The sequence below is a fragment of the Ruditapes philippinarum genome, unplaced genomic scaffold (genome assembly GCF_026571515.1).
Source record: "Ruditapes philippinarum isolate M1 unplaced genomic scaffold, ASM2657151v2 ctg1925_1_1_1_1, whole genome shotgun sequence".
Taxonomy (NCBI): domain Eukaryota; kingdom Metazoa; phylum Mollusca; class Bivalvia; order Venerida; family Veneridae; genus Ruditapes; species Ruditapes philippinarum.
Genome location: NW_026852233.1, coordinates 15,244 through 41,601, shown reverse-complemented (window position 1 = coordinate 41,601; position 26,358 = coordinate 15,244). Strand labels below are relative to the sequence as shown.

The window sequence follows — 26,358 nt, the reverse complement described above, 5'->3', positions numbered from 1 at the left end:
GACTGATGTCACTGATCTTTTTTCTACCGTCAATCTGAAATCATTCTAGGATTTCTGAGGGTCATGTTTTGTTTCGGGTACAGTAGAGTAGTTTAATGTTTTTTCTTGAGTTAATAAATCTTCAAATTTAAGCGTTGTTAAATAAAATAAAATAGGAAATTTTGTTCGGTTGAACCGTTCTGAAAATTTGTATTTCCCAAGTTGTTGGCCCCGGAAAAATAAAACGCATACGTAAAACATGTAGAATTGGATAAATACCGTCCAAGCAAAAGGATTTAATGTATGTGTTTTATATTAAATATACATCATGAATCTGTATTAAATTTTATGCTTTAATAGCGTCAAAGCACGTTTTTTTTTTCGTGTTATAAAGTCTGCAGAGTCCCTCGGAACTGTTGGAGCCCTCACACTACCGGGCTCGGACACAAACCGTTCCTTGGGACTCTGCAGACGTTATACCACGGAAATATGTGTGTTAACCCTATAGAGTTTTTACCTCGAAAAGCGAAAAGGAGGCCAAATTACTAAAATTGGATCCAGTAATAATTTACATTCACGTGGTACAAACGCTGATAATTCATTGGTTACATTTTATGAGGTGTGGAAAAAAGGACGCTATTATTGTCGAGTACCGTACTGATCGAGTTCTATTTGACGAGCACAAAGCTATCAACCAATTAAGCCTTGTGTATGTTTTGCAGCAATTTACGTACGAATTCAATACAATCAGTCGTGTATCTGCAATGTACATGTATAATGGCATTTTAATTTCACACCTTAAAATGTTGACAGACATTTGTTACTTTCAGTACAGTTAGGATATGTTATGGATTTCCTTGACTCTGAAAATGAAAACGAGGCTAAACATTAAAGCTCAATAGTGATTCCGAGGGATCACTCATTTTCCTAATTAATATGGATTTTTCTGGGAAAATGAAGATGAGTAGAATGTTGATTTGATATGATGTTTGGCAAAAAATGAGAACTATCGTAAATTGGAAGAGTTAAATTATGTAATGGTTGATGCAAAGCTGGAAATTTATCGGTGTGAAACAAAAATTATCATTAATAACAACATTCTATCATTAATCATTACATAAATGTAACGGTTATCTACCGTGTTTTAAATTTTTGTTGTAAACGAAGATTCAGATTTTCTTTAAATTTGATATTAAAGTGCTGTCAGTGTACACGATTTTCCATTAACGCCGATTCTTAAAACACAAATAGCCATTCAATTTTTCTTCCGACCCTCACAGTATTACCATTTGACTGTCCGTAGAGGCCGAACTTTTATCAAATTTTGATGAGTCAAACGGCAAAGTCCCTGCTCATTCCTGGCAGGAGGATTGGATTGCAAAGTAATGTTGAACATTGAATAGCTTCTTAACCTTTTAAAATGTCTAAAACTAGTTATGTATATAAGTATTTGCCTTTTAGTAGCTTAAATGCGCTACTCATCTACCATATTTGTCCCATTAGAGAAGAAGGGAAAAGGAAATCTTTCGACTGACGTTTTGCCGGGTCATTTCGGTGATGGCTGTTTATTATGCCTTATCCGTGTTAAGGCAATATTACCACCTGACGGCAAAAGTCGATGATTCGATTATGTTTTTATTGCCTATTGCCGGTGATACGCACCTAAAATGTGTATTTACGGATTTACACCTCATGGACTTGTGTGTCAATACACTTTAAACATTTTTAATATCTTCAATTGTCACGTTTATACTGTATAAAGTATATATACTACAGTTGACTCTCAATAAGTCAAAATCGCTTTACTCAAAATTCCGCGTTAGTCGAAGAATTTCTAAAGTCCCGTCAAATTTCCTTCTTTAACTTTGTATTTTAACTCCGCTTAGGTCAAATTTTGACTTACCGAGACTCCTGTTTAGTCGAAAAGAAAAAATTTGGTCCCGTCAATTAAAGTCCAACATATTTTCATCTCAATTAGTCGAAGTGTGAAAACAGCCGACTGATCAAAGGTCGGCGACATCAAGTTGAGATGTTGTCACTCGTGATCCACACGTTTCTTAGTAATTTTAATTGCCGGTCATCATGTATTATTAGCACGTTGTGAAAGTGGTTTTAATCGGTTTCAGGACTTAATTGGTTTTAACAGTTAGATAAGTAAATTAAGATTTAATTAATTTAATTGTGCCAGCCTAGGTATTGATGTGTGTTTTCAACGTAAATGACATTTTTATAATTAATTTTCCGTCATATTGCATACATTAATATGTACTTCCGGTTCACGATAGTTGCTACTTTCGTTTTCGTCCGATGATCAATTTACTTCAAACATTAGATAAATTGTTGTTGAAATAAATGTGTTATTGTGCTTTTATTGTAATGAATTATCATGAGTGCGTATTAAAAGCATGTGCATTACTGACGAATACTAACAAACTTGCATTTATGTCATTGCTACGAATGCTTGTGTTTATATTCCATTATTAATATACATGTATTAAATTTTGAATAATATATTTTTGTTCATTTATAATTTGTATTTGTAAGTGAATTACAGTCATTTCGACGGTTAAATATTGCAGCTATCAACAATAACAAACCTACTTCTTTGCACATACAATCAGGTACGTGTATATATATGTACGAATGTCAACGTAATGACGACATATCCACATTACTCGAATTCCGTTTCTCTCGAAGTAAAATGCCCAGTCCCATGGACTTCGAGTTATCGAGTGTCAACTGTATATACATTTAATAGCACCCTTTTTAATAAATGTTCATGTAAAAATCCATATAAAACAGGCGTGCGTTTTCAAAGTCCGATACTATACATAGTTAATTCATCTCAACTTCACAGTGAAAAAATAAACATAATGCTACTTTAATTAAATTATCAGTGCAAAATTGATTATTTATTCAGATTTATCTATACATTTTTGACAACATGAGAGGCACTAAGACGAAAAAATATATATTTACTGTCATTTTTTAAAATGTGATACATGCAAGTTAAAGCAAATTATCAATCATAAGGGGATGAGTTAGATTTGTCGTTTTAAAGCATTTTTTACATGAGTTGGTTTATTGATGAATTGCGATGATAGAACCTAAAGCAAAACTTTAAAGCGCATGCATAGTATCTATGGTGCATTTATCAAAAGATCCGTCAATGTCACTCTTTTTCTCTTTGTTGATGTATCTTTTTTAGCATTCACAAATAACTATTGTTTTGTCTGTAATGTATTGTATACATTTTAGTTCCCTGTAAGCTAGTCAAATTCCGTTCAATGGTTTAAATGAAACTTGTATAGTTATCTTAACTGCGATTTCTTCATCGTCCCAGGATTAATGGGACTGGAAAATTAAAGGTTGATAAATATTATATTCAGCATGGCATAAATAAATTTTACCTTAAGACAAAGCAGTAATTACTTCCACTCCTCTTTGTGAGTAAGTCGTTACTTTTTACATAATAAAACAAAATTTAAAAAAAGGTTGAAGCTTTTAGGACTGCTTTTAAAGAATATGCCTAGAGCATAGTGTACATTTTATTTTACGAGTTATTTGCTTCGCAAAGTAACACTGGCGGAGTCACATTCAAAGATCACATGTTACTGAATATTATTTAAGGTTATGGGGAAATTTGAAATTTGGTTAGGACAATTTGTAGTAATTTTTATATCTTTATAAATCGATGTTTATTTGTGTTTCAAACACTTAAATCAATTACAAATGTATGTACTTACAATATTTAAAGTAAATATACCAATTCAGTAAAATACTTAAAATTATTTGCTCCCTTGATAAATATTAAACAAATAATTGTTCAAATCAATAGAAAACACAAATCAATAGAGATTCGTTACCACACAAAAACTATATATTAACTATCAAAATGCCGGGACAATTTAAAATGTGATGGCATTTATTCAATAGCAATGTCTTGATTGATAAAACAAACTGACCTTGAGGGCGACAAAATGGGAAATTGGAAATATAACCTAGGTCTGCACATGGATTGTTAAGGTTGTGAAAGTGGTTTGTGTAAGAGCGATTTAAGTCACCCGTATAAAATAAGAATTATAACATTAATCTTTAATCAAAGCACGAATGCAGACAATTGTAGCTTGATAAGGAAATTTAGGAGGTTGCAAGTGAGAAAATTAAAAAAAAACAAATTAACGTACATGATTTAAGTATGACAATTAAGATCAAACTGTTCTTTAATAACAACATGGTAACCGTTTTCTGTTCAATAGTCACGATTTTCTTACACATGGCATTAAAAATGAAAAGGATTAATGTAACATACTCGGGATGAGATAGTTTCCTTGAAGTCTTCAAATTTATATACAGCTATTCAATAGTTATCACATGATCACTAGTTTCTCTATGGTATTAGTTAATGCTTACTAAACAACCGCATAATATACAACTATACGTATGATATTATACGTACGAGTCATTGTCGACAAAAAACTATATCAAACATCAGCGCAACATTAAAGAAAGATAAATGTATTTCAATAAAAAGTGTTATTATAATGACTGTAGTGATATTATATATTTATTATAATGTTTACAAAATGCTGCATGGTTTTGAAAAAAAAATAATCAATTTTCTTTTTCAGGTGAATGTCAAACATCAGTATTTGGCAACAATAAAAACAAAATAAACATAGCTTTCTTTTAACACAATTGAACCTTACATTAACACCTTGAAATGAAACACTGTTTTACATATTTTGAATTGTATGCATTAAAATCTGTTAACATGGTATGTACTCTCAATATATACATTCATATAGAATACACTACTTCTTTTGGTCTTGTTTTACTTTACTGTACAAGACCTCGGGTTGATTTTTCTTTCTTAACGCTTCGTAAAGTCCATTTGGATATGTCTTGTTGTTTGCACCTGTTTTATGTACATCAATTGTTGTATATTCGCCAGAAGGATCTACGTTATGCTGCAACAATTCATACGCATCATCAGTCGATTGTGCGGCTACTTCATAATCTGCATCAGGTTGTTGTCTCTTGTTCTTTACAATGTGTGGTTTGACAGGCTCTTTGATAAACGCATGGTTTGTCGTCTGTGAAGCTAACTCACTAGGTTCGTGATATTCATGGTATATATCATCGCTTTTTCTTTGCCGTCTGTATTGAACAAAATGATAATAGCAAAATTGAATTACACATAGAAAGAGTTGAATGAAATTCAGCTATTGTTTGAGGAGGGTTACCCCTCTTTAATGCAATGGTCAAATGGAAACTTGAAAGATTGTCCAACACAGCAAATTAAAACTCTTAAAGTCAGTGTTGTTACTTTGTATTATTTTCAAAAAATCTTTAGCCAAACGATAAAGGCATATCATATTTTAAATGAAAGTGTAAAATATATGGAAAACGTTGCCTCTCTAAAACAATGACAGCAAGAGAAAAAGGAAAACATTACAGACTGGTTCTAGTCTGTTGATGAGTAATAATGAAATGGATAACATCTCCACAACCCTAGCACTTAAGCTGTATTCAATTATGCAAAGTTTGCCTTGATATCTTCCGAAAATGATTAAGATGATCAAAGATTAGATGTACCGACAAACTGATTCTTATTTTCTTAAGTATTGCTAAAGCATTAGTATTTATGTTTATATCTTAATTAAGATTCAAACTTCTAAAAATTACAATGTACGAAATAAAATGTATTTATCTTTCATAGGAAAGGTTTTCAACCTATTCGACTAGGAGGTTAAAGAACGACCAGTATATTTACACTGTAGTAATTTTCTCTCAAATCTCAAATGGAAATAAACACGCTTGTTTACCTCTTCTTGATAACAACCAAAGTGATAACTATGCCAACAATTGCTGACAGCGTTATTAATACTGGTACAGCAATGATGGTTGATCCGCTTGACTTATCTGAAGAAGAAGAAGTGTTAAACATAAACATGAACAAACCATGGTGACATTTATAATCTATGCTAAAAGAATTTTTTTTCCATTATTTCTTAATTCACTTATAACTATCTTTTTCTCAAATGTTTTAATGAAATTTTATTTCTTTCGACTAAGGTGGCACAACTATGGTCAATAATATTGAATGTTCATATGGCAAATATTTAGCGATTATGCCTTGATATAGGTTGGACAAGTTTTTATGTCAATAAGTTCCGGAACTTTGTCATATGTTATATGAATTAATATAATATCAAATCATAATTTACATGTCGAATATAATGATGACTGTAAGCTGAAAACTTTTAAGATTTACGTCCATATAAGAATGAAGAAATACACGATTCAATATCATGTTGGATTTTAGTTCCGGGAAGTTTTAGTAAAAGTGTTATGGGATAATTTGCCAAAATCTATTTACTTTTAAGTAAAGTTGCTGCAACTGAGTGATGTTATAACTAGAATTGGGGCAACAGTTATGACCATAGATATACTGACTTTAAATCAATATAGGCAGATTGAACAATAATTCAAACAATAATCCAAAGTCCTTTATGCCAATGAGTTAATTACCCTTTCAAATGTGGTAAAAACTGTAGAAAGAAATATTGCTTTTGAAATTAACCTTTTGTTATGTGGTTCTTTTTATTACCTTCTGTCACTTCATTTACGTTTACTGTTGAATGTCCGGCATCATCTGTTGCAGCTTCTCCACTTGTTTCTGTCTCGATTTTCTGAGTAACATGTACTTGTGTTGTAAATTTTAGTGTAGATAGAAGTGTTGTTTCTGTTATTTCTGTGAAACGTAAGTAACAATACTATGGGTTTCGTGATGTTTTGTTGATGAAAGTAAATAATTAATCCGATCATGATAGCAATGACAGTGTACTCAGTGTGCAAGTATCAACTACAATTGAAGTTTTCAGTGGCGTCCATAACCATAAAAATTCATAAATATATTTGTTACTATCTATTATGTAATGTTGTTGATAAAGCCATTTTGTATAGGAATTAAAGTTTGAAACAAAGTTTTTCTATTTATTATTTATTAAAAGATGTGCTTTTTTCTTACGTACCATATAAACCCTTGTATCATAGTTTGGGGACCTTTCTGTTGAAAAAGTGTCAGAGTTAAATCGTATACATATACATGCACAGTGCGGTAACTTGAGTGCAGGTATCAGTTACCCGCACTCCAGACCATGCCCGTTGATTGGCTCATTTTTGCTGGGGTTTACATATTGTGGCGGCAGAGAAAGGGAAAGCGGCAGAAATATCATATTCAGATGCTCGATCATTGGTTACTTTTTCCTGGGGTTTAAAATTGTTACAAGAGGGAACGTGTTTTTATGTTTGACTATGATACAAAAGAGAAAGAACACCAAAACACTCGGCAATCTGATTTATACTCGGGGGCTACGCCCCCTCGTACAAATCAGATAGCCTCGTGTTTCGGTGCTCTTTCTATTGCATGTTATTGATAATCAGGCTTACAGATTTCAGTTAATATACTTACCTGTAAAATCATATCAAAAATGGTAATTACCTTTGTGGCAGTCACTCTGTGTACAAATACAACTATATGTGTGTGCATCAAGATCGTCGCATACATGCCCGGGGTCGCATGGGTTCGTAGCGCATTCTTGTAAAAAATGTAATCATCAGTATATGAAATGAATATTAGTATATAAGTATATATTAAACTAAGCAGTTGCATTTTTATAGAAATTGTGTCAAGTATTACAATGATACCTATTAGTATATTGATCATGATGCTATTTTAAATTCCTTTTGTGTTGTTTTTGTTTTGTTGCTGCTGTTATTGTTGTTGTTGTTGTTGATGTTGTATTTTCATATATGGTTTATTGTGACACACCATATACATATAGGTGTGGTAGAACTACGGTAAATAAAGCTAATTTTCTTCCAGTGAAGTGGAGTAATGGAAATATCGAAATAAATTTTAATTTCAGAACGTAGCAAAGTCCAAACAAAGTTATCTGATATAATACTAGTAGTATGCTTACGCCAGGTGTCATAAACTGATATTTCTGAAATTCCACCACAGAACTCATCAAGTCGACCTGGGCAACGTTCATAACAACCAACAGCCAACTGTTTCTTTCTTATTGTATCGCCACAATAACAATCAAAGCCCGCCTATAATAATAATAAATTGTATAAAAAGAGATATTTTTTATTATGAGGAATGGCGAATGTAGTCCCGACAATATCCAGTCGCATAAGTCACGTTAAGGCAACTAGTAAGTCACAGAACTTGGGATATTGGAAAGACCTCAAAAGAATGAGAATAGATAGAAAAATTCCAAGAACAACTAAACAAAACAAGGCAATCTCATAAAAAATTTTAGGACATTAATTATGATTTTATTAATGAAAAATGTAGGTATTTTTAGAGTATTATTCAATAACCACGAATTATTTCATACATTGTTTAAATGGTTTAGTATTACGGCGTTTGTAATCTTACATTCTTTATACTAGTATCAGATAACTTTTAAGTCTAGAGTAACAAGAAAAACTTAAGACGTTGTACATGAAAGCATGTCCAATTCATTGTTCATAACTTTGTGTTTTCATGAGAAATCGATTCTAATGAATGAAATTCAATATCTAGTTACAGAACACAAACCTTCGTTCCAGCATATCTGAATCCCGCTGACAGGCAATATTCCTTACATGCTTTACCACTGTTTCTTATTAATTTCTGAAAGGTTCCTCTTAGTATCCTGATGTCGAATCCATCTTGAAAACATCCAAGATAGCCCGGTGATGTGTATGCTGAAACATTAAGATGCTTGTTATCTCAAAGATTATTTGTATTATTTCATGTTATATACAATAACAATTTTTAAACTATCAATTATGTATTTTTCGGTTCAACAAATGCTTCTGACGTAGATTTTCATCCCAACTTGCACGTGTTCTTTAGCATCACGTCTAGGCAATGGAACGAAAAGTAAGATATAAATTGCATGGTTTTCTTTAAATATAGGAATCTTGTTGCATGCAAAGCTTGATAGATGCCAACTTGTTGATGCAAAAAAAAACGAACGGTTGATTAAAATTGTAAACGATGTTTTGAGAAGTTAACTTATTGCAGGAAATGTACTTTAAAGTTGAAGCTGGCATTAATTGTGATGGTGTGTTGAAAAAATTTAACATTTGTGTTTCAGTGAATTACGAGTATTTCATTGTCAAAATGTGAAATGATGAAATTTTATAACAAGCCATTCTACGTAGTTGTTCAACGGTATTTTTGTATATGTATTTATGTTGAATGCACAGTTATACTTAGTTTGCAATATTTTTTTGGGGGTGGGGATCAAAACACATATATATAAAATTTCATATATTGCATATATTTATTGCAAATATACCTACAAATAAAAGAAAACTAGAACTGTGTCCAAAGGACACGGATGCCCCCACTGACAACATTTATATGGTATATAGTGAAAAAATCAACAAAGGGCCATAATTCTGTTAAATTTGGTCGCAGCAAAAATGCCTTCCTTCACTACCAACTACACATTAAGGTTGTTCATCCCTGGAAGTTTAAGCAAAATCTGCCATCTGGTTTAAGAGGAGTTGCGTTCACAAAATTTCTACATAGTATATAGTGAAAAAATCAACAAAGGGCCATAATTCTGTTAAATTTGGTCGCAGCGAAAATTCATTCCTTTGCTGCCATCTACACATTAAGGTTGTTCATCCCTGGAAGTTTAAGCAAAATCTGCCATCCGGTTTAAGAGGAGTTGCGTTCACAAACTTTGTATATAGTATATAGTGAAAAAATCAACAAAGGGCCATAATTCTGTTAAATTTGGTCGCAGCAAAAATTCCTTCCTTCACTACCATCTACACATTAAGGTTGTTCATCCCTGAAAGTTTAAGCAAAATCTGCCATCCGGTTTAAGAGGAGGTGCGTTCACAAAATTTTTATATGGTATATAGTGAAAAAATCAACAAAGGGCCATAATTCTGTTGAATTTAGTCGCAGCAAAAATTCCTTCCTTTATTGCCATCTACACATTAAGGTTGTTCATCCCTGGAAGTTTAAGCAAAATCTGCCATCCGGTTTTAGACGAGTTGCGTTCACAAAATTTCTACATAGTATATAGTGAAACAATCAACAAAGGGCCATAATTCTGTTAAATTTGGTCGCAGCGAAAATTCCTTCCTTTACTACCATCTACACATTAAGGTTGTTCATCCCTGAAAGTTTACGCAAAATCTGCCATCCGGTTTGAGAGGAGTTGCGTTCACAAGATTTCGGGACGTACGGACAGACGGACGGACGGACGGACGTACATACGGACGGACGGACAAGTGCAACGCTATATGCTCCCACTCTGTGGGGGCATAAAAACTGCAGTTATAACTTGTATGTTTATTATTTTGAAGGAAATTAGTTAGCAATTAATCTATTTATTTCCAGTTCTCGATACTGTTATATGATATGACAGGAAACAATGTTTCACGAGGATTCAAATCCCACAAAGGATTACCCCATTAATTTACACGAAGCAATGCGAACTTGAATTGAGAAACTTTTAGCGAAAGCCACGGTTTGGTAGTTCTGAAGAAGCAGGTCATGCTTGACATTTGCAGATGTCATTATCATTCGTAAAAATACTGTTACACAGCTCTGTTTCTTGTATATCAAACATTCATTATCATTGAATTATGAATCTTGGTCCAATTTTCAGAAATTCTGAGGAAAATATACCATGACTCATGAAGACATTGTTCATACGAATGACTGTTATAAATTTCAAACATAGTTTTTATCTAAAATATTTGGCATCATAATGAATCTTACTAAAATTCAAAGGAAAAATATTGAATACGAGTAAAATAATAAATCAAACAAAAATATGAATAAAAATCAACTACCTTGCAAGCCTGCTAAACATAATAGCGCATAAAAGTAACTAAAGTACATAGACATGTTGAAGTCACTATTGTATTTATGATTTATACTCTGAACATTGAAAGGTTCACTAAGCGATCATCTTTAAAAGCGGAAATGACCGAGGTTATCTTGTTTAACTTTAATAATTGGAGACCTAGCACGGAGGAGTATAGATTATGATGGTGTACATAATTGGACACATTTGTACATTTCAGGAAAGACAATTGATGCTTATCAAAATTTGATACAAGTTCAGATCATTTGTCCAACACCACCCTCTATACCCCTGTCCTGCAGCCTTGTCGTACATATGCCAAACAACATACATCTTAAAGTAAAAAAACGACGAAGACTAAAGACTCGTTCGAGTGTATATTACTTTAGATCTTTGCGTCTAACCCTATCATTCAATCCAATAAAAGAAATATTAGTAAAGTAATGTTTCAAGAAAAGCGCACAACTTGTCAGATTAACAGTTCATATATTATTCATAACTGAAATTGGATCAAACATTCTGATATAAATAGTTATACAATGTATCTCGTCAAACATGTTTGTTTCTATCTTGGGCTGGCAATCGTCTGCAATCAAGTCCTAAAGATTTCTAAGACGAATTCAAAAAGTTAACTCTTATATCACCAAATAAAGAGAAGAAAAGTGTAAAACAAATATCATCAGAATAGGCATTTAATACATTAAAATCTTAACTAAAATGTTACTGTTCTTACTTAAATGTTTTATTTAAATTAAGATCAGTTTTTAGATATTTGAGCCGCGTCATGACAAAACCAACATAATGGGTTTGAGACCAGCATGGATCCAGACCAGCCTGCGCATCCGCGCAGTCTGATCAGGATCCATGCTGTCCGCTATCAGTTTCTCTACTTGCTAAAGGGTTTGTAAGCAAACAGCATGGATCCTGATCAGACTGCGCGGCTGCGCAGGCTGGTCTGGATCCATGCTGGTCACAAACCCATTATGTTGGTTTTGTCGTGACGCGGCTCATTTGTTTTACGACGTGTGCTATCCATTTGCAACAGTAGTAAATATATTGCGGAACCCCATTTTGTTCATTAATTTGTTTCAACAATGATTTAATTCCTGTCATCGTGCAAAGTTTAAGAAAAGTCTATGCACAGTGAAATTTGTGTAGGCTTTGTGAATTTTAATTAAGCGGGCTGCTAGTCTTTGAAACATAATCAAATGAAGAAGATACGAGCTTTGTAAACAAATTACAAAATAAACTGACTAAGATCATATATTATTATCATCCTTATTTAATCTATCTATTGTGCCCACAAAAAGATAAAAAGATGAAGATGAGATCAATTAGAAAAGTGACTCGGTATATACATGTTAAACTGTTACATATGAACTAATTCGAATTGTCAATTTGGCGGGACGAATAGTCAATAATATAGGACGAATCCTCAATTAAGTGGGACGAATCATCACAAGAGTGGCGAATCGTTAATTGCCAAATTATGATATTTACGGGCATACTGCCCTTAAGAGAAGACCATATTTCCCATCTTCCCAAGAACCTCCTCCCGAAAGTAAAATAATGTAAAAAGGGAATCCGCCCAATGTTAAAAAACATTTCTATAAAGTGTTTGTCCTTGAAAATTAGATGTCAGCTCTTTGAGGAAAATGTCAAAAACAAATGACACAAAACTGCGGAAGGCAATACATCATAGGAGGAGCGAGAGCGCGAAATGGGCCCGGGGCTTTGACGTGCCCGGCTATAGATTGCATCTAAATATTTGAGAAGAAATCAAATAAGAAAAAAAATATATATATATATATATATATAGATTTCTATACCTATCAGTAAAATTTTTTAGTGTAATGTCTAGTTGGGCGCAGCCATTTCCAGTGTAACTCAATGATAATAGGCGGAGTACTCCGATAACTGAACAATAGCAACTTTTCGGGTTGATAATAATCGTCGAGCTGTTCCAAGTGGAAACGGAAGCGGTGTATGAAATACCAAATGTCACCTATAAAACAGAATATGTAAAGTAAAAAATGAACGACTTCCCCGTTTATAGGCTTTAGTTTGGGGGTCCTCTTGGACCCTTTGCCACTTGTTCTTGTTGCTGGGTCATGTGGGGTCAGCGTTCATTGAACGCCACCTTTCCCTGTTGATCTTGTTTATCGCATTTTATTTGCCTAATTTCATATCATCATAGATGGTTTTTTTTTAAATCATCACTTATATGATTTAGTAGACAAGAACATAAATGTTTACATTTGGCTACTTTAATTACAAATAACGTCAATTTAGCTCTACTTTTTTCAGGTAAAAAGCATCTTACATGCTCCCTGCGTCAAATAAACTGACTAAAATTCTTGAAAACAAAGAGAAAAAATATTCTTATCAGGTCAAAGCATCACGACTTGGAAGATAAATCTGCTATGTTTTCAATTATGTTATTAATTATCGCGATAAAGCAATGGAAAATACAAGACTTACTGCTACAAAGTTTAAAGTTGAGCATGTATTGTGATTGTTTGCTCTGACATACATTTTTTGTGTTTATTATAAACATTTTTTCAGGTTGTTCACCATATCGAATCAAAAACTACTGTTACAAATTTGTTACAATAAACTCATAGGTGGCAATTTTCCATTCTTGAACCTTTGGATGGTAAAAAGTGCACAAAGAGATTATATGTTATAAAAGTCCATGAACACATACAATTACCATTGTGGTAAAAGACAAGAGTACTTGAGTATTCATCGGATATAAACATTTCATACATCCTGTTCGTTTATGCATATTAATTGCTCACTATTTGATCAATATTTAATCACCAAGCAACGAAATTATATCCAGACTTTATATTCTGACCTCGTAATTGTTACAAATCTGTTATCAGGAATAAAGGTTCAAAACCATTATCATGATACGTAATACTTTAACATCTCTATGTATAGTAGATAATGTTCTAGAAAACATTTATCATTTATCAAATACATGTTCAAACTAATTACTAAGACTATTCTAAACATTTGTTTTTCAAACAATACTTCATAAGAATATCCAAATGATAGATTTCTATTGTTTGATCAGTAGTTGAAAATCTTTTGGAAAATGTATCCATTTTAGACCAATTCAAACATTTTCTTTTGTTAAAGATATAAGAATGACATGTCATCTTCTATAAGTTCACAAATAGTGTTCGAATACAACATCATTTGTTTTATTTGTTATACGTGTTTATATATATCCATATGGGGTTAAATGTCTTAATGATAAGTTTGATAAGTTTATTTCAATATTCCATTGGACCAAATGGTCCAGGAGGATAAACAGCCACATGATAAATGACAAGACAGTGTACACTAGTTGTAAAAAACGTGTGTAACTGAAAAAGGTATACACAAAGTTGTATATCATCATTGAAAAATAAATATCAGAACAAAAGGACATTCAACTTTAAACATAATGCTAAATAAATTACCACTGTCTCCATACTTTTTATTGAGTTAGTTTGACAAGATACATGTATATATGTATAAATATAATGCATCATATAAATTAATATTCATACTTGCTCGAGTATGTGTATGTTTTTCTTGTCGAGCCAGACGGGTAATATACACACTAAATTTCCCCGTTGGGTACCCAACGTACGTTGTACACAACATGCGCTGAGGTGATGCGCGTACGGTTCGATTTTACGCGGTGTAAATTCCGATTTAAAAAGCACTTTTTAACTGTCAAATGATAAATATTTACCAAAGTAGAGTAATGATACATATTACCATCAGTATCGAAAACAAATATGACCTTGTGAAAGCTTGATATTAATTACAAAAAAGTGCGTTCAATAGACTACTCCTTTCTCTTGTTTACATTCGTTAGGTACGGGAAAAATACGTCATGTATTTAAGTGACGTCATGTTGTGACGAAGAGGTACCCAAAAGGGAATCTTATTTCGACGTTTCATTTGAAACAGCAATGATTTTTTAGAAAATCGTCTAAACTTGGCAGGGGAAGGGTAATAAAATTATTATTTTGGTTTTGGAGTGATATATGTGGATATATTACCTGTCAAGATAAAATATCACCCTCGCCTAACGGCTCGGGTGATATAAAATCTTAACAGGTAATATATCCACATATATCACTCCAAAACCAAAATAACATATAATATATATGTATGTCATTAACATGTATAGCTGATGAACTAAACCGTTCACATATTCAAAATTTGTAAGCATAATCATTCAACTATATACATTTACATAAATATTATTGAACATATATATTCATTGAACTTAAGTGTTCACTTATTCAAAACAATGTTATAGGTTGAGACTATTCATGTTACAAAGCAAATCGATGAAAAAGTCTTATGGAACTTATCAATTATTTTTAACTAATAATATTGATGTAAGACCTTAATTTAAAAGCGCTGTTGTCATACAATATTCATACAGTGTAACTTCTGAAAACCGAACACCCATGGGACTTGTTAAAAAGTTCGGATTTCAGAAGTTTCCGGAATTCAGAGGTTAAGGATAATGTGGACACGACTAAGTCACTAAATGTGAAGGAAAATGTGGCCGTTACTGTAATATCATAAATAATAATCTTTTAATCAAGATAAAGATGTGAAGGAAAAGAAAACATTCGTATTTAACACTTTATTTAATACTTTATCATAATGATACTTATATTAAAACATACATATACAACAATTTTTTTGTAAATTAACAATGTTTATGCATGTTTGTTACATACTTGCATCTATTTCATAGGTAGCACATACATTTATAATGAATGTTTTACTGTAAATAAAAGGTAGCACATATAATGAATGTTTCATTATAAAATATACATTTATATAGGTATTTATTCATTTTAAATGTTGCTTTCAACGCTTGTCCAGTAATGATATTTTGAGCTTCTCTGATGTGAAAACAATTCCTAAATATATAAATTTGCTGACTATATCAAAACAACTTTCCTTGTAATAAAAATTAATTTCAGGTTGTATAATTAATTGTATGTGAATTTCTATTCTTGCTTTTCCATCTATCTCTTCCGACATATAGATTGTAAGCGTCCATCTTGGTTTAATACAAGTACAATACCGGTACCTTTTTAACATATTTCAAACACAGATTTAACAGACCAATGTACTGTAAGCAATATTAGTAGTTGCATAGTCAGTGCATAGTTTTTGCAATCTGAAAAATATTGAAATACATTCAACAGATGTGATATGAAAATGCATCTTCAACATTATAATGCAAATATAATAACTTAAATCTTCCAAAACCTGGTCCCGTATTCACTAAGAAAAGATCATAATCAGGATCAAACGGTCCTCATTTTATTTTAACTTTTTACAATCTAAAATTGATTGTATTTTGCGAGAATTGAATGGTACAAAACCACGATGTTAAATATTGCTGATTCGCAAAGAAGAAATTATTTTTGGGGATAAAATTTACGAACATTGGAACAAATCCAAAAATAATCGGATCAAAAAATCAATTTTAGGATCAAGATCAATATTTGGTTCAACTATACAATGCTCGTATCTTTTAAAACAACAGTTAACTTGTTCTAAATATATATATATAATATATAATTATAAACATGCAAATTCAAGTCCAATTTTATCAAGTTAATAAACATGATGAATACTTGAGTTTTTAAATTTGATCCTTATCGTGATCCTGAGTCGTAAATCTTAGTAAACCCGGGGCCTGACATTATACCGTTTTAAACATCTATCCAAAAGGTCACAAACATGTGATGTCATTTTTGGTTTGAATTCATAAGCTTTTACCAAGTGCATGTATATGTTATATAACATTACATTACACACACACGCGCGCGCACACACACACGCACGCACGCACGCACGCACACACACACACACACACACATACACACATACATACATACATACATACATACATACATACATACATACATACATAGGTAATTAAGCTAGCATTAGTTTTTAATATTTGTAAAAATTTGAGTTAAATAAATTGAGGAAAAACAAATACTTCATGTATAAATAGATAGACATATTATTTAAGCATAATTTCGAAATGCATAGCTTTGACAATGAGTCATGATATTTTTTCTCTCATAACCTTTATAACTGCATGTTTAGAGCCGTGGTAAGCAATCCGATTCCAACGGCTAGTATTAATTGTGAAAGGTGATTTAAAATATAAAGTATTCTAATTTTAAAAATATACTGTATTTCCCCTTTGGAAGGTTTTTGAAATATTTCTTTTATCCAAATGACTTTTAAATGGTGCATAAATTTTCCCACTGTTTAAGAACTGCATTAATTAGCTACTCAAATGCTGCTTATATTGATCTTGTAATTTTTCTTAACCATTATATTGGTACTCTTATTTACAATCTGGTTTCCCCGTATTTCATTGATATATTCAAATATCAGGCCTACCTAGAATATCTAGAATTTCTTTCATTTGAAACACCCATTTCCCGACCGGTTTGTAATTGCATACTAGTATTTTAAAGGAAAACAGTTTTCCATATAATCTTAATATAAGAGTAGTTCAGAAAGAAATATTTTTACATCGCTATTTGTAAGCAAAGGGTATATTATTTATGTAACATATACATTGGGGTACTTTAAGCTGCGATGAAATACGTATAAAGGACATGTATATAGATTTTCATATCTGAAGATTTTGACCCGCGTGTCAATATTGGTCCAACAGTTTGTTCGAATAACTTGAAGTGGTAAATCAGCATTATTAGAGTTTGTAAAGAGAAGACGAAAATAAATACACGTGTTGCCTGCTGTTAGAGTTTGTAAAGAGAAGACAAAAACAAAGACATGTGTTGCCTGCTGTTAGAATTTGTAAAAGAAAGAAACAAAACAAAGACATGTGTTGCCTGCTGTTAGAATTTGTAAAGAGAAGACGAAAATAAAGAAATGTGTTGCCTGTTGTTAGAGTTTGTAAAGGAAGACGAAAATAAAGACATGTGTTGCCTGCTGTTAGAGTTTGTAAAGAGAAGACGAAAATAATACATGTGTTGCTTGCTGTTAGAGTTTGTAAAGAGAAGACGAAAATAAAGACATGTGTTGCTTCCTTTTATAGTTTGTAAAGAGAAGACGAAAATAATACATGTGTTGCTTGCTGTTAGAGTTTGTAAAGAGAAGACGAAAATAAAGACATGTGTTGCTTGCTTTTATAGTTTGTAAAGAGAAGACGAAAATAATACATGTGTTGCTTGCTGTTAGAGTTTGTAAAGAGAAGACAAAAATAAAGAAATGTGTTGCCTGTTGTTAGAGTTTGTAAAGAGAAGACGAAAATAAAGACATGTGTTGCCTGCTGTTAGAGTTTGTAAAGAGAAGACGAAAATAAAGACATGTGTTGCTTGCTGTTAGAGTTTGTAAAGAGAACACGAAAATAAAGACATGTGTTGCCTGTTGTTAGAGTTTGTAAAGAGAAGACGAAAATAAAGACATGTGTTGCCTGCTGTTAGAGTTTGTAAAGAGAACACGAAAATAAAGACATGTGTTGCCTGTTGTTAGAGTTTGTAAAGAGAAGACGAAAATAAAGACATGTGTTGCTTGCTGTTAGAGTTTGTAAAGAGAAGACGAAAATAAAGACATGTGTGCTTGCTTTTATAGTTTTTATAAGTTTGTAAGAAAGACGAAAATAATACATGTGTTGCTTGCTTTAGAGTTTGTAAAGAGAAGACAAAATAAAGAAATGTGTTGCCTGTTGTTAGAGTTTGTAAAGAGAAGACGAAAATAAAGACATGTGTGTTGCTTGCTGTTAGAGTTTGTAAAGAGAAGACGAAAATAAAGACATGAGTTGCTTGCTTTTATAGTTTGTAAAGAGAAGACGAAAATAATACATGTGTTGCTTGCTGTTAGAGTTTGTAAAGAGAAGACAAAAATAAAGAAATGTGTTGCCTGTTGTTAGAGTTTGTAAAGAGAAGACGAAAATAAAGAATGTGTTGCCTGCTGTTAATAAAGACATGTGTTGCCTGCTGTTATTGAGTTTGTAAAGAGAAGACGAAAATAAAGACATGTGTTGCTTGCTGTTAGAGTTTGTAAAGAGAAGACGAAAATAATACATGTGTTGCTTGCTGTTAGAGTTTGTAAAGAGAAGACAAAAATAAAGAAATGTGTTGCCTGTTGTTAGAGTTTGTAAAGGAAGACGAAAATAAAGACATGTGTTGCTTGCTGTTAGAGTTTGTAAAGAGAAGACGAAAATAAAGACATGTGTTGCCTGCTGTTAGAGTTTGTAAAGATAACACGAAAATAAAGACATGTGTTGCCTGTTGTTAGAGTTTGTAAAGAGAAGACGAAAATAAAGACATGTGTTGCCTGCTGTTAGAGTTTGTAAAGAGAACACGAAAATAAAGACATGTGTTTGCCTGTTGTTAGAGTTTGTAAAGAGAAGACGAAAATAAACATGTTCTGCTGTAGACATGTGTTGCCTGCTGTTAGAGTTTGTAAAGAGAAGACGAAAATAAAGACATGTGTTGCCTGCTGTTAGAGTTTGTAAAGGAAGACGAAAATAAAGACATGTGTTGCCTGCTTGTTAGAGTTTGTAAAGAGAAGACGAAAATAAAGACATGTGTTGCCTGCTGTTAGAGTTTGTAAAGGAAGACGAAAATAAAGACATGTGTTGCCTGCTGTTAGAGTTTGTAAAGAGAAGACGAAAATAAAGACATGTGTTGCCTGCTGTTAGAGTTTGTAAAGGAAGACGAAAATAAAGACATGTGTTGCCTGTTGTTAGAGTTTGTAAAGAGAAGACGAAAATAAAGACATGTGTTGCCTGCTGTTTAGAGTTTGTAAAGAAGACGAAAATAAAGACATGTGTTGCCTGCTGTTAGAGTTTGTAAAGAGAAGACGAAAATAAAGACATGTGTTGCCTGTTGTTAGAGTTTTGTAAAGGAAGACGAAAATAAAGACATGTGTTGCCTGTTGTTAGAGTTTGTAAAGAGAAGACGAAAATAAAGACATGTGTTGCCTGCTGTTAGAGTTTGTAAAGAAACACGAAAATAAAGACATGTGTTGCCTGTTGTTAGAGTTTGTAAAGAGAAGACGAAAATAAAGACATGTGTTGCCTGCTGTTAGTGTTTGTAAAGGAAGACGAAAATAAAGACATGTGTTGCCTGCTGTTAGAGTTTGTAAAGAGAAGACGAAAATAAAGACATGTGTTGCCTGCTGTTAGAGTTTGTAAAGAGAAGACGAAAATAAAGACATGTGTTGCTTGCTGTTAGAGTTTGTAAAGAGAAGACGAAAATAAATACATGTGTTGCTTGCTGTTAGAGTTTGTAAAGAGAAGACGAAAATAAAGACATGTGTTGCCTGCTGTTAGAGTTTGTAAAGGAAGACAAAATAAAGACATGTGTTGCCTGCTGTTAGAGTTTGTAAAGAGAAGACGAAAATAAAGACATGTGTTGCTTGCTGTTAGAGTTTGTAAAGAGAAGACGAAAATAAAGACATGTGTTGCTTGCTGTTAGAGTTTGTAAAGAGAAGACGAAAATAAAGACATGTGTTGCCTGCTGTTAGAGTTTGTAAAGAGAAGACGAAAATAAAGACATGTGTTGCCTGCTGTTAGAGTTTGTAAAGGAAGACGAAAATAAAGACATGTGTTGCCTGCTGTTAGAGTTTGTAAAGAGAAGACGAAAATAAAGACATGTGTTGCTTGCTGTTAGAGTTTGTAAAGAGAAGACGAAAATAAAGACATGTGTTGCTTGCTGTTAGAGTTTGTAAAGAGAACACGAAAATAAAGACATGTGTTGCCTGCTGTTAGAGTTTGTAAAGAGAAGACGAAAATAAAGACATGTGTTGCTTGCTGTTAGAGTTTGTAAAGAGAACACGAAAATAAAGACATGTGTTGCCTGTTGTTAGAGTTTGTAAAGAGAAGACGAAAATAAAGACATGTGTTGCCTGCTGTTAGAGTTTGTAAAGAGAATACGAAAATAAAGACATGTGTTGCCTGCTGTTAGAGTTTGTAAAGAGAACACGAAAATAAAGACATGTGTTGCCTGTTGTTAGAGTTTGTAAAGGAAGACGAAAATAAAGACATGTGTTGCCTGCTGTTAGAGTTTGTAAAGAGAAGACGAAAATAAAGACAGGTGTTGCCTGCTGTTAGAGTTTGTAAAGAGAAGACAAAAATAAAGAAATGTGTTGCCTGTTGTTAGAGTTTGTAAAGAGAAGACGAAAATAAAGACATGTGTTGCCTGCTGTTGGAGTTTGTAAAGAGAAGACGAAAATAATACATGTGTTGCTTGCTGTTAGAGTTTGTAAAGAGAAGACGAAAATAAAGACATGTGTTGCCTGCTGTTAGAGTTTGTAAAGAGAAGACGAAAATAAAGACATGTGTTGCTTGCTGTTAGAGTTTGTAAAGAGAAGACGAAAATAAAGACATGTGTTGCCTGCTGTTAGAGTTTGTAAAGAGAAGACGAAAATAAAGACATGTGTTGCCTGCTGTTAGAGTTTGTAAAGAGAACACGAAAATAAAGACATGTGTTGCCTGTTGTTAGAGTTTGTAAAGGAAGACGAAAATAAAGACATGTGTTGCTTGCTTTTATAGTTTGTAAAGAGAAGACGAAAATAAAGACATGTGTTGCTTGCTGTTAGAGTTTGTAAAGAGAAGACGAAAATAAAGACATGTGTTGCCTGCTGTTAGAGTTTGTAAAGAGAAGACGAAAATAAATACATGTGTTGCTTGCTGTTAGAGTTTGTAAAGAGAACACGAAAATAAAGACATGTGTTGCCTGTTGTTAGAGTTTGTAAAGAGAAGACGAAAATAAAGACATGTGTTGCTTGCTGTTAGAGTTTGTAAAGAGAAGACTAAAATAAATACATGTGTTGCTTGCTGTTAGAGTTTGTAAAGGAAGACGAAAATAAAGACATGTGTTGCTTGCTGTTAGAGTTTGTAAAGAGAAGACGAAAATAAAGACATGTGTTGCCTGCTGTTAGAGTTTGTAAAGAGAAGACGAAAATAAAGACATGTGTTGCCTGCTGTTAGAGTTTGTAAAGGAAGACGAAAATAAAGACATGTGTTGCTTGCTGTTAGAGTTTGTAAAGAGAAGACGAAAATAAAGACATGTGTTGCTTGCTGTTAGAGTTTGTAAAGAGAAGACGAAAATAAATACATGTGTTGCTTGCTGTTAGAGTTTGTAAAGAGAAGACGAAAATAAAGACATGTGTTGCCTGCTGTTAGAGTTTGTAAAGAGAAGACGAAAATAAAGAAATGTGTTGCCTGTTGTTAGAGTTTGTAAAGGAAGACGAAAATAAAGACATGTGTTGCTTGCTGTTAGAGTTTGTAAAGAGAACACGAAAATAAAGACATGTGTTGCTTGCTGTTAGAGTTTGTAAAGGAAGACGAAAATAAAGACATGTGTTGCTTGCTTTTATAGTTTGTAAAGAGAAGACGAAAATAAAGACATGTGTTGCTTGCTGTTAGAGTTTGTAAAGAGAACACGAAAATAAAGACATGTGTTGCCTGTTGTTAGAGTTTGTAAAGGAAGACGAAAATAAAGACATGTGTTGCTTGCTTTTATAGTTTGTAAAGAGAACACGAAAATAAAGACATGTGTTGCTTGCTGTTAGAGTTTGTAAAGAGAAGACGAAAATAAAGACATGTGTTGCCTGCTGTTAGAGTTTGTAAAGAGAAGACGAAAAAAAGACATGTGTTGCTTGCTGTTAGAGTTTGTAAAGAGAAGACGAATATAAAGACATGTGTTGCTTGCTTTTATAGTTTGTAAAGAGAAGACGAAAATAATACATGTGTTGCTTGCTGTTAGAGTTTGTAAAGAGAAGACAAAAACAAAGACATGTGTTGCCTGTTGTTAGAGTTTGTAAAGAGAAGACGAAAATAAAGACATGTGTTGCCTGCTGTTAGAGTTTGTAAAGGAAGACGAAAACAAAGACATGTGTTGCTTGCTGTTAGAGTTTGTAAAGAGAAGACGAAAATAAAGAAATGTGTTGCTTGCTGTTAGAGTTTGTAAAGAGAAGACGAAAATAAAGACATGTGTTGCTTGCTGGCTAATGTGTTTGAGCTTTAAGAAAGAAACTGAGCGAGGAGAATGTTAAACCAAACATTTATAGTTTTAGATGACTTTTGAAACAATGTCAATTATAAAAAAATAAGTAGACTTTACCTCGAATTTGTGCGCATGCTTCACCGACGTCAGCTTGTTTCTCTGTGGTTTGAGTTACCATATCTGTACTCATTGATGAATTTTCTGTAGAAAATATAATTGTTTCTAATGAATTAATTAATGATGAATAATTAAATGTTTCCATGCCATTAAATGTATTTTTTTGTCTTTACAATTATTCTTTCATTATTCATAGCCACTTTATCTAGTAATGACCAATTACTATGCTGAAGATATGAGCCGCGCCACGACAAAACCAACATAATGGGTTTGCGACCAGCATGGATCCAGACCAGCCTGCTCATCCACTGATCAGGATCTATGCTGTTCCAGACCCTATAACAAGTAAATAAACCGATAGCGAACAGCATGGATCCTGATCAGACTGCGCGGATACGCAGGCTGGTCTGGATCCATGCTGGTCGCAAACCCATTATGTTGGATTTGTCGTGACGCGGCTCATTTGTTTCAAGACTGTTTCTTCTTTGAAGTTATCAAAATACTTATCTCCACAGCAATTTCAAAGGAAGTATTACCTAAAGTGCTATAGATAGAAATTCGCCACTGTGCACCACAAAGCTCATCCAAATTTCCTGTACATGTGACATTGCATTCACTGTCTGGCCTCTTCTCGTATTCTTTCAATTTGTCACCACAGAAACATTCCTTACCAAACTGAAAATAACAGTATTTGAGTCGCGTTATGACAAAACCAACATAATGCGTTTGCGACCAGCATGGATCCAGACCAGCCTGCGCATCCGCGCAGTCTGATCAGGATCCATGCTGTTCGCTATCAGTTTTGCTACTTGTAATAGGGTTGGTAAGCGAACAGCATGGATCCTGATCAGACCGCGCCGGTGCGCAGGCTGGTCTGGATCCATGCTGGTCGCAAACCCATTATGTTGGTTTTGTCATGACGCGGCTCATTTCGTTCTTTTTTAAAAGTAAAATTCATCTTCTTAACATGCAAAATAAAAGCGCTTGACTTGAAATGGTTTCTTCATTTATTGAGTAAACATTATAAACTTAAACTAAATTAATTCTGTCAAAGAAAAGAAATATGCCAGATTTTTAGTTTAGCAATGATATTTGAGCACGTGTCATCTTGCTAATTTGTATTGAGTATTCAACATTAACATGAATTACAATTTGTACGTGTTCAAGGTAAATTCAAATTCTAGTTTTTTTGTTTTTTTGTTTTTTTGTTTGTTTTTTTTTTTTGTTTGTTTTTTTTTTTTTGTTTTGTTTTTTAGAGCAATGGAAACGTATATTACAGCAGCATTTTACTTTATTTCGTCACACTTTCTTTTGATAGCTTAATTTTGTCTATCAATACTTTTGATAACGTAAATAAAATTTCTGACATTGGTTAGCTGTCAGGCATGTTCAATACTTACTGTGATATTATTGAAATGCGTTCCAGGATAAGAGCAAATATGATTTATTTTATCATAAATGCAAAGATATAAAATACTTGTTTAAATGAGATTAAGAGAGTGTTTTTGTATTAATATTTATATATAACGTTTTAGACAAAACCAACACATATACATGTATTGTTAATATGCAATAGCTGGGTCATTGCCTGCAGTTACCAATACTTATTTCATGTATCATTATTGTCATCAGCTATCTGACTTCTTTATAAAACTGTTGTTACTTTCTTATTCGATATTAGTGAAAACACTATCAATTTTAGTTTTACTTTTGTACATATCAATCAATTTACCTCGGTTCCAGAGTATTTGTATCTAAACACTCTGCACAATTCTTTACAACGGTAACTATTGTTTTCCTCCGAGTCTGGAAACTTAACTTCGAGGATTCTGTCTGGCTTATCAAGAAAGCAGCCAATGTATCCATCATTGTACATCTCTTAAAAACAAATACATGTATCTTAACAAGTTATAAATGAGCCGCGTCACGACAAAACCAACATAGTGCGTTTGCGACCAGCATGGATTCAGACCAGCCTGCGCATCCGCGCAGTCTGATCAGGATCCATGCTGTTCGCTTACCAACCCTATTACAAGTAGAGAAACTGATAGCGAACAGCATGGAACCTGGTCTGAATCCATGCTGGTCGCAAACGCATTATGTTGGTTTTGTCGTGACGCGGCTCATTTTAATATGAATAAGTTTAAGTGAGGCATGTAACAACATATGAAAAAAGTAACAAATCAGCTCATCTATAATTGAAAATATATGTTTACACAAATTTAATTATAATGAAAAATAACAAACATACCAGTAAACCCTGTCATTAACAAGAAGATTAATACACATTTAATAAAACTAAAATTAGACATAAAATCTAAATCAATGATATTAAACAAAATTGTTTAAAATATCTTCTTTTTTATTTTGACTCAACACAACAGTTAATGTATAATTATTGATGATACGCGCGAATGTTTAGGCTTAAAGAGAATATATTATTTGTGTGTTTTAGCTGGACTTTCTATTCATGTCTACTTCTCTTATTTACTAAATCAATCAAGAAAATAATAAGTATTAATATGTATACATAATCTAGCCAAACCAGCTTGCAATCTTTACTTTCATTTCAAGAAGAGACGTAGCAAAATCGTTTATTTCAATGTGTGAAAAGTTGAAAACTACATGTACTAGTATATTAAACTTTGTTTAGCCTTAACATAACGGGAAAAGTGGAGCCGGAAACATAGTTATCAAATATTTATAATTGTTGTATCCTCGAAATAAATGTCTGATAAATACATCGACTTCATTTAAGGAAATATGAGTGCTTTGATTGTTTATATTTTTGTCTTGTATTGTATTGTAATTTAAAATGATGAAACATTTTCGTTTTACCTCTGAATACACCAAGGCAATTGTCCGGGTTATATCGCGACAAAGTAACGCACCACCTACGTTTTCTGCCTGATTTAGAAGGGAATTGACTTTTTCTATTTCTTCTACCACTGTATAAACAAGAGGGCCATGATGGCCCTGAAGTCGCTCACCTGTATATAGGCCGGAGCGGGGCAAGTTTAAACCCCAGGGCTTTTATTTGAATCAACTTGGTAGACACCCATTAGAAGATGTTTCATGCTAAACATCTAAGGTCTAGCTTGTTGGGTTTTTTAAAAAAGATTTTTTAAGTTTTTTCTTTACACATATACTAGTATTTAAAAACAATGACACTCCTGGGGCAGGGCCAGTTTTGACCCCAGGGCTTTTATTTGAACAATCTTTGTAGACACTTACTAGAAGATGTTTCATGCTTAATATCTAAACTCTAGCTATTCGGGTTATTTCCAAGAAGATTTTTAAGTTTTGCTATACACATATAAGGAAAATCA

The 26,358-nt window shown here is 32.9% G+C and overlaps 2 protein-coding genes across 4 annotated transcripts; both read right to left on the bottom strand.

The window, feature by feature from the left end:
- Nucleotides 1-2,911: 2,911 nt before the first annotated feature.
- LOC132753301 (uncharacterized) lies at nucleotides 2,912-10,979 on the bottom strand. Of its 3 annotated transcripts, none has more exons than XM_060743757.1 (7): nucleotides 10,858-10,941; nucleotides 8,594-8,742; nucleotides 7,968-8,100; nucleotides 7,487-7,582; nucleotides 6,566-6,736; nucleotides 5,808-5,904; nucleotides 2,912-5,139 (listed from the first exon to the last, which is right to left on the bottom strand). In XM_060743757.1, exons 1-7 carry the CDS (start codon nucleotides 10,913-10,915, stop codon nucleotides 4,794-4,796), a joined length of 1,050 nt encoding a protein of 349 aa, XP_060599740.1. In that variant the 5' UTR covers nucleotides 10,916-10,941; the 3' UTR covers nucleotides 2,912-4,793. The 3 variants fall into 3 exon arrangements, with proteins under 3 accessions (XP_060599740.1, XP_060599745.1, XP_060599742.1); XM_060743762.1 differs by having other exon boundaries at nucleotides 2,914-5,139; nucleotides 6,593-6,736; nucleotides 10,858-10,939; XM_060743759.1 differs by having other exon boundaries at nucleotides 2,916-5,139; nucleotides 10,861-10,979.
- A 4,543-nt stretch (nucleotides 10,980-15,522) lies between these two features.
- Nucleotides 15,523-25,455, bottom strand: LOC132753290 (xylosyltransferase oxt-like). The gene is made up of 5 exons (XM_060743748.1): nucleotides 25,281-25,455; nucleotides 24,762-24,907; nucleotides 23,566-23,704; nucleotides 23,030-23,113; nucleotides 15,523-16,083 (listed from the first exon to the last, which is right to left on the bottom strand). The coding sequence occupies exons 1-5, from the start codon at nucleotides 25,339-25,341 to the stop codon at nucleotides 15,998-16,000; spliced, it is 516 nt and encodes a 171-aa protein (XP_060599731.1). The 5' UTR covers nucleotides 25,342-25,455; the 3' UTR covers nucleotides 15,523-15,997.
- Nucleotides 25,456-26,358: the final 903 nt, after the last annotated feature.

Coding starts and splice junctions, on each gene's coding strand:
- LOC132753290 (XM_060743748.1), bottom strand. CDS start 25,341: ATGTCTAATTTTAGTTTTATTAAATGTGTATTAATCTTCTTGTTAATG. Junction 23,114..23,565: donor TTCTATCTATAGCACTTTAG/GTAATACTTCCT, acceptor TATTTTCTACAG/AAAATTCATCAATGAGTACA. Junction 16,084..23,029: donor AGCATGCGCACAAATTCGAG/GTAAAGTCTACT, acceptor AATATTTTTCAG/ATTGCAAAAACTATGCACTG.
- LOC132753301 (XM_060743757.1), bottom strand. CDS start 10,915: ATGTCTATGTACTTTAGTTACTTTTATGCGCTATTATGTTTAGCAGGC. Junction 8,101..8,593: donor TCAGATATGCTGGAACGAAG/GTTTGTGTTCTG, acceptor TTATTATTATAG/GCGGGCTTTGATTGTTATTG. Junction 5,140..5,807: donor TTGGTTGTTATCAAGAAGAG/GTAAACAAGCGT, acceptor TGTTCAATACAG/ACGGCAAAGAAAAAGCGATG.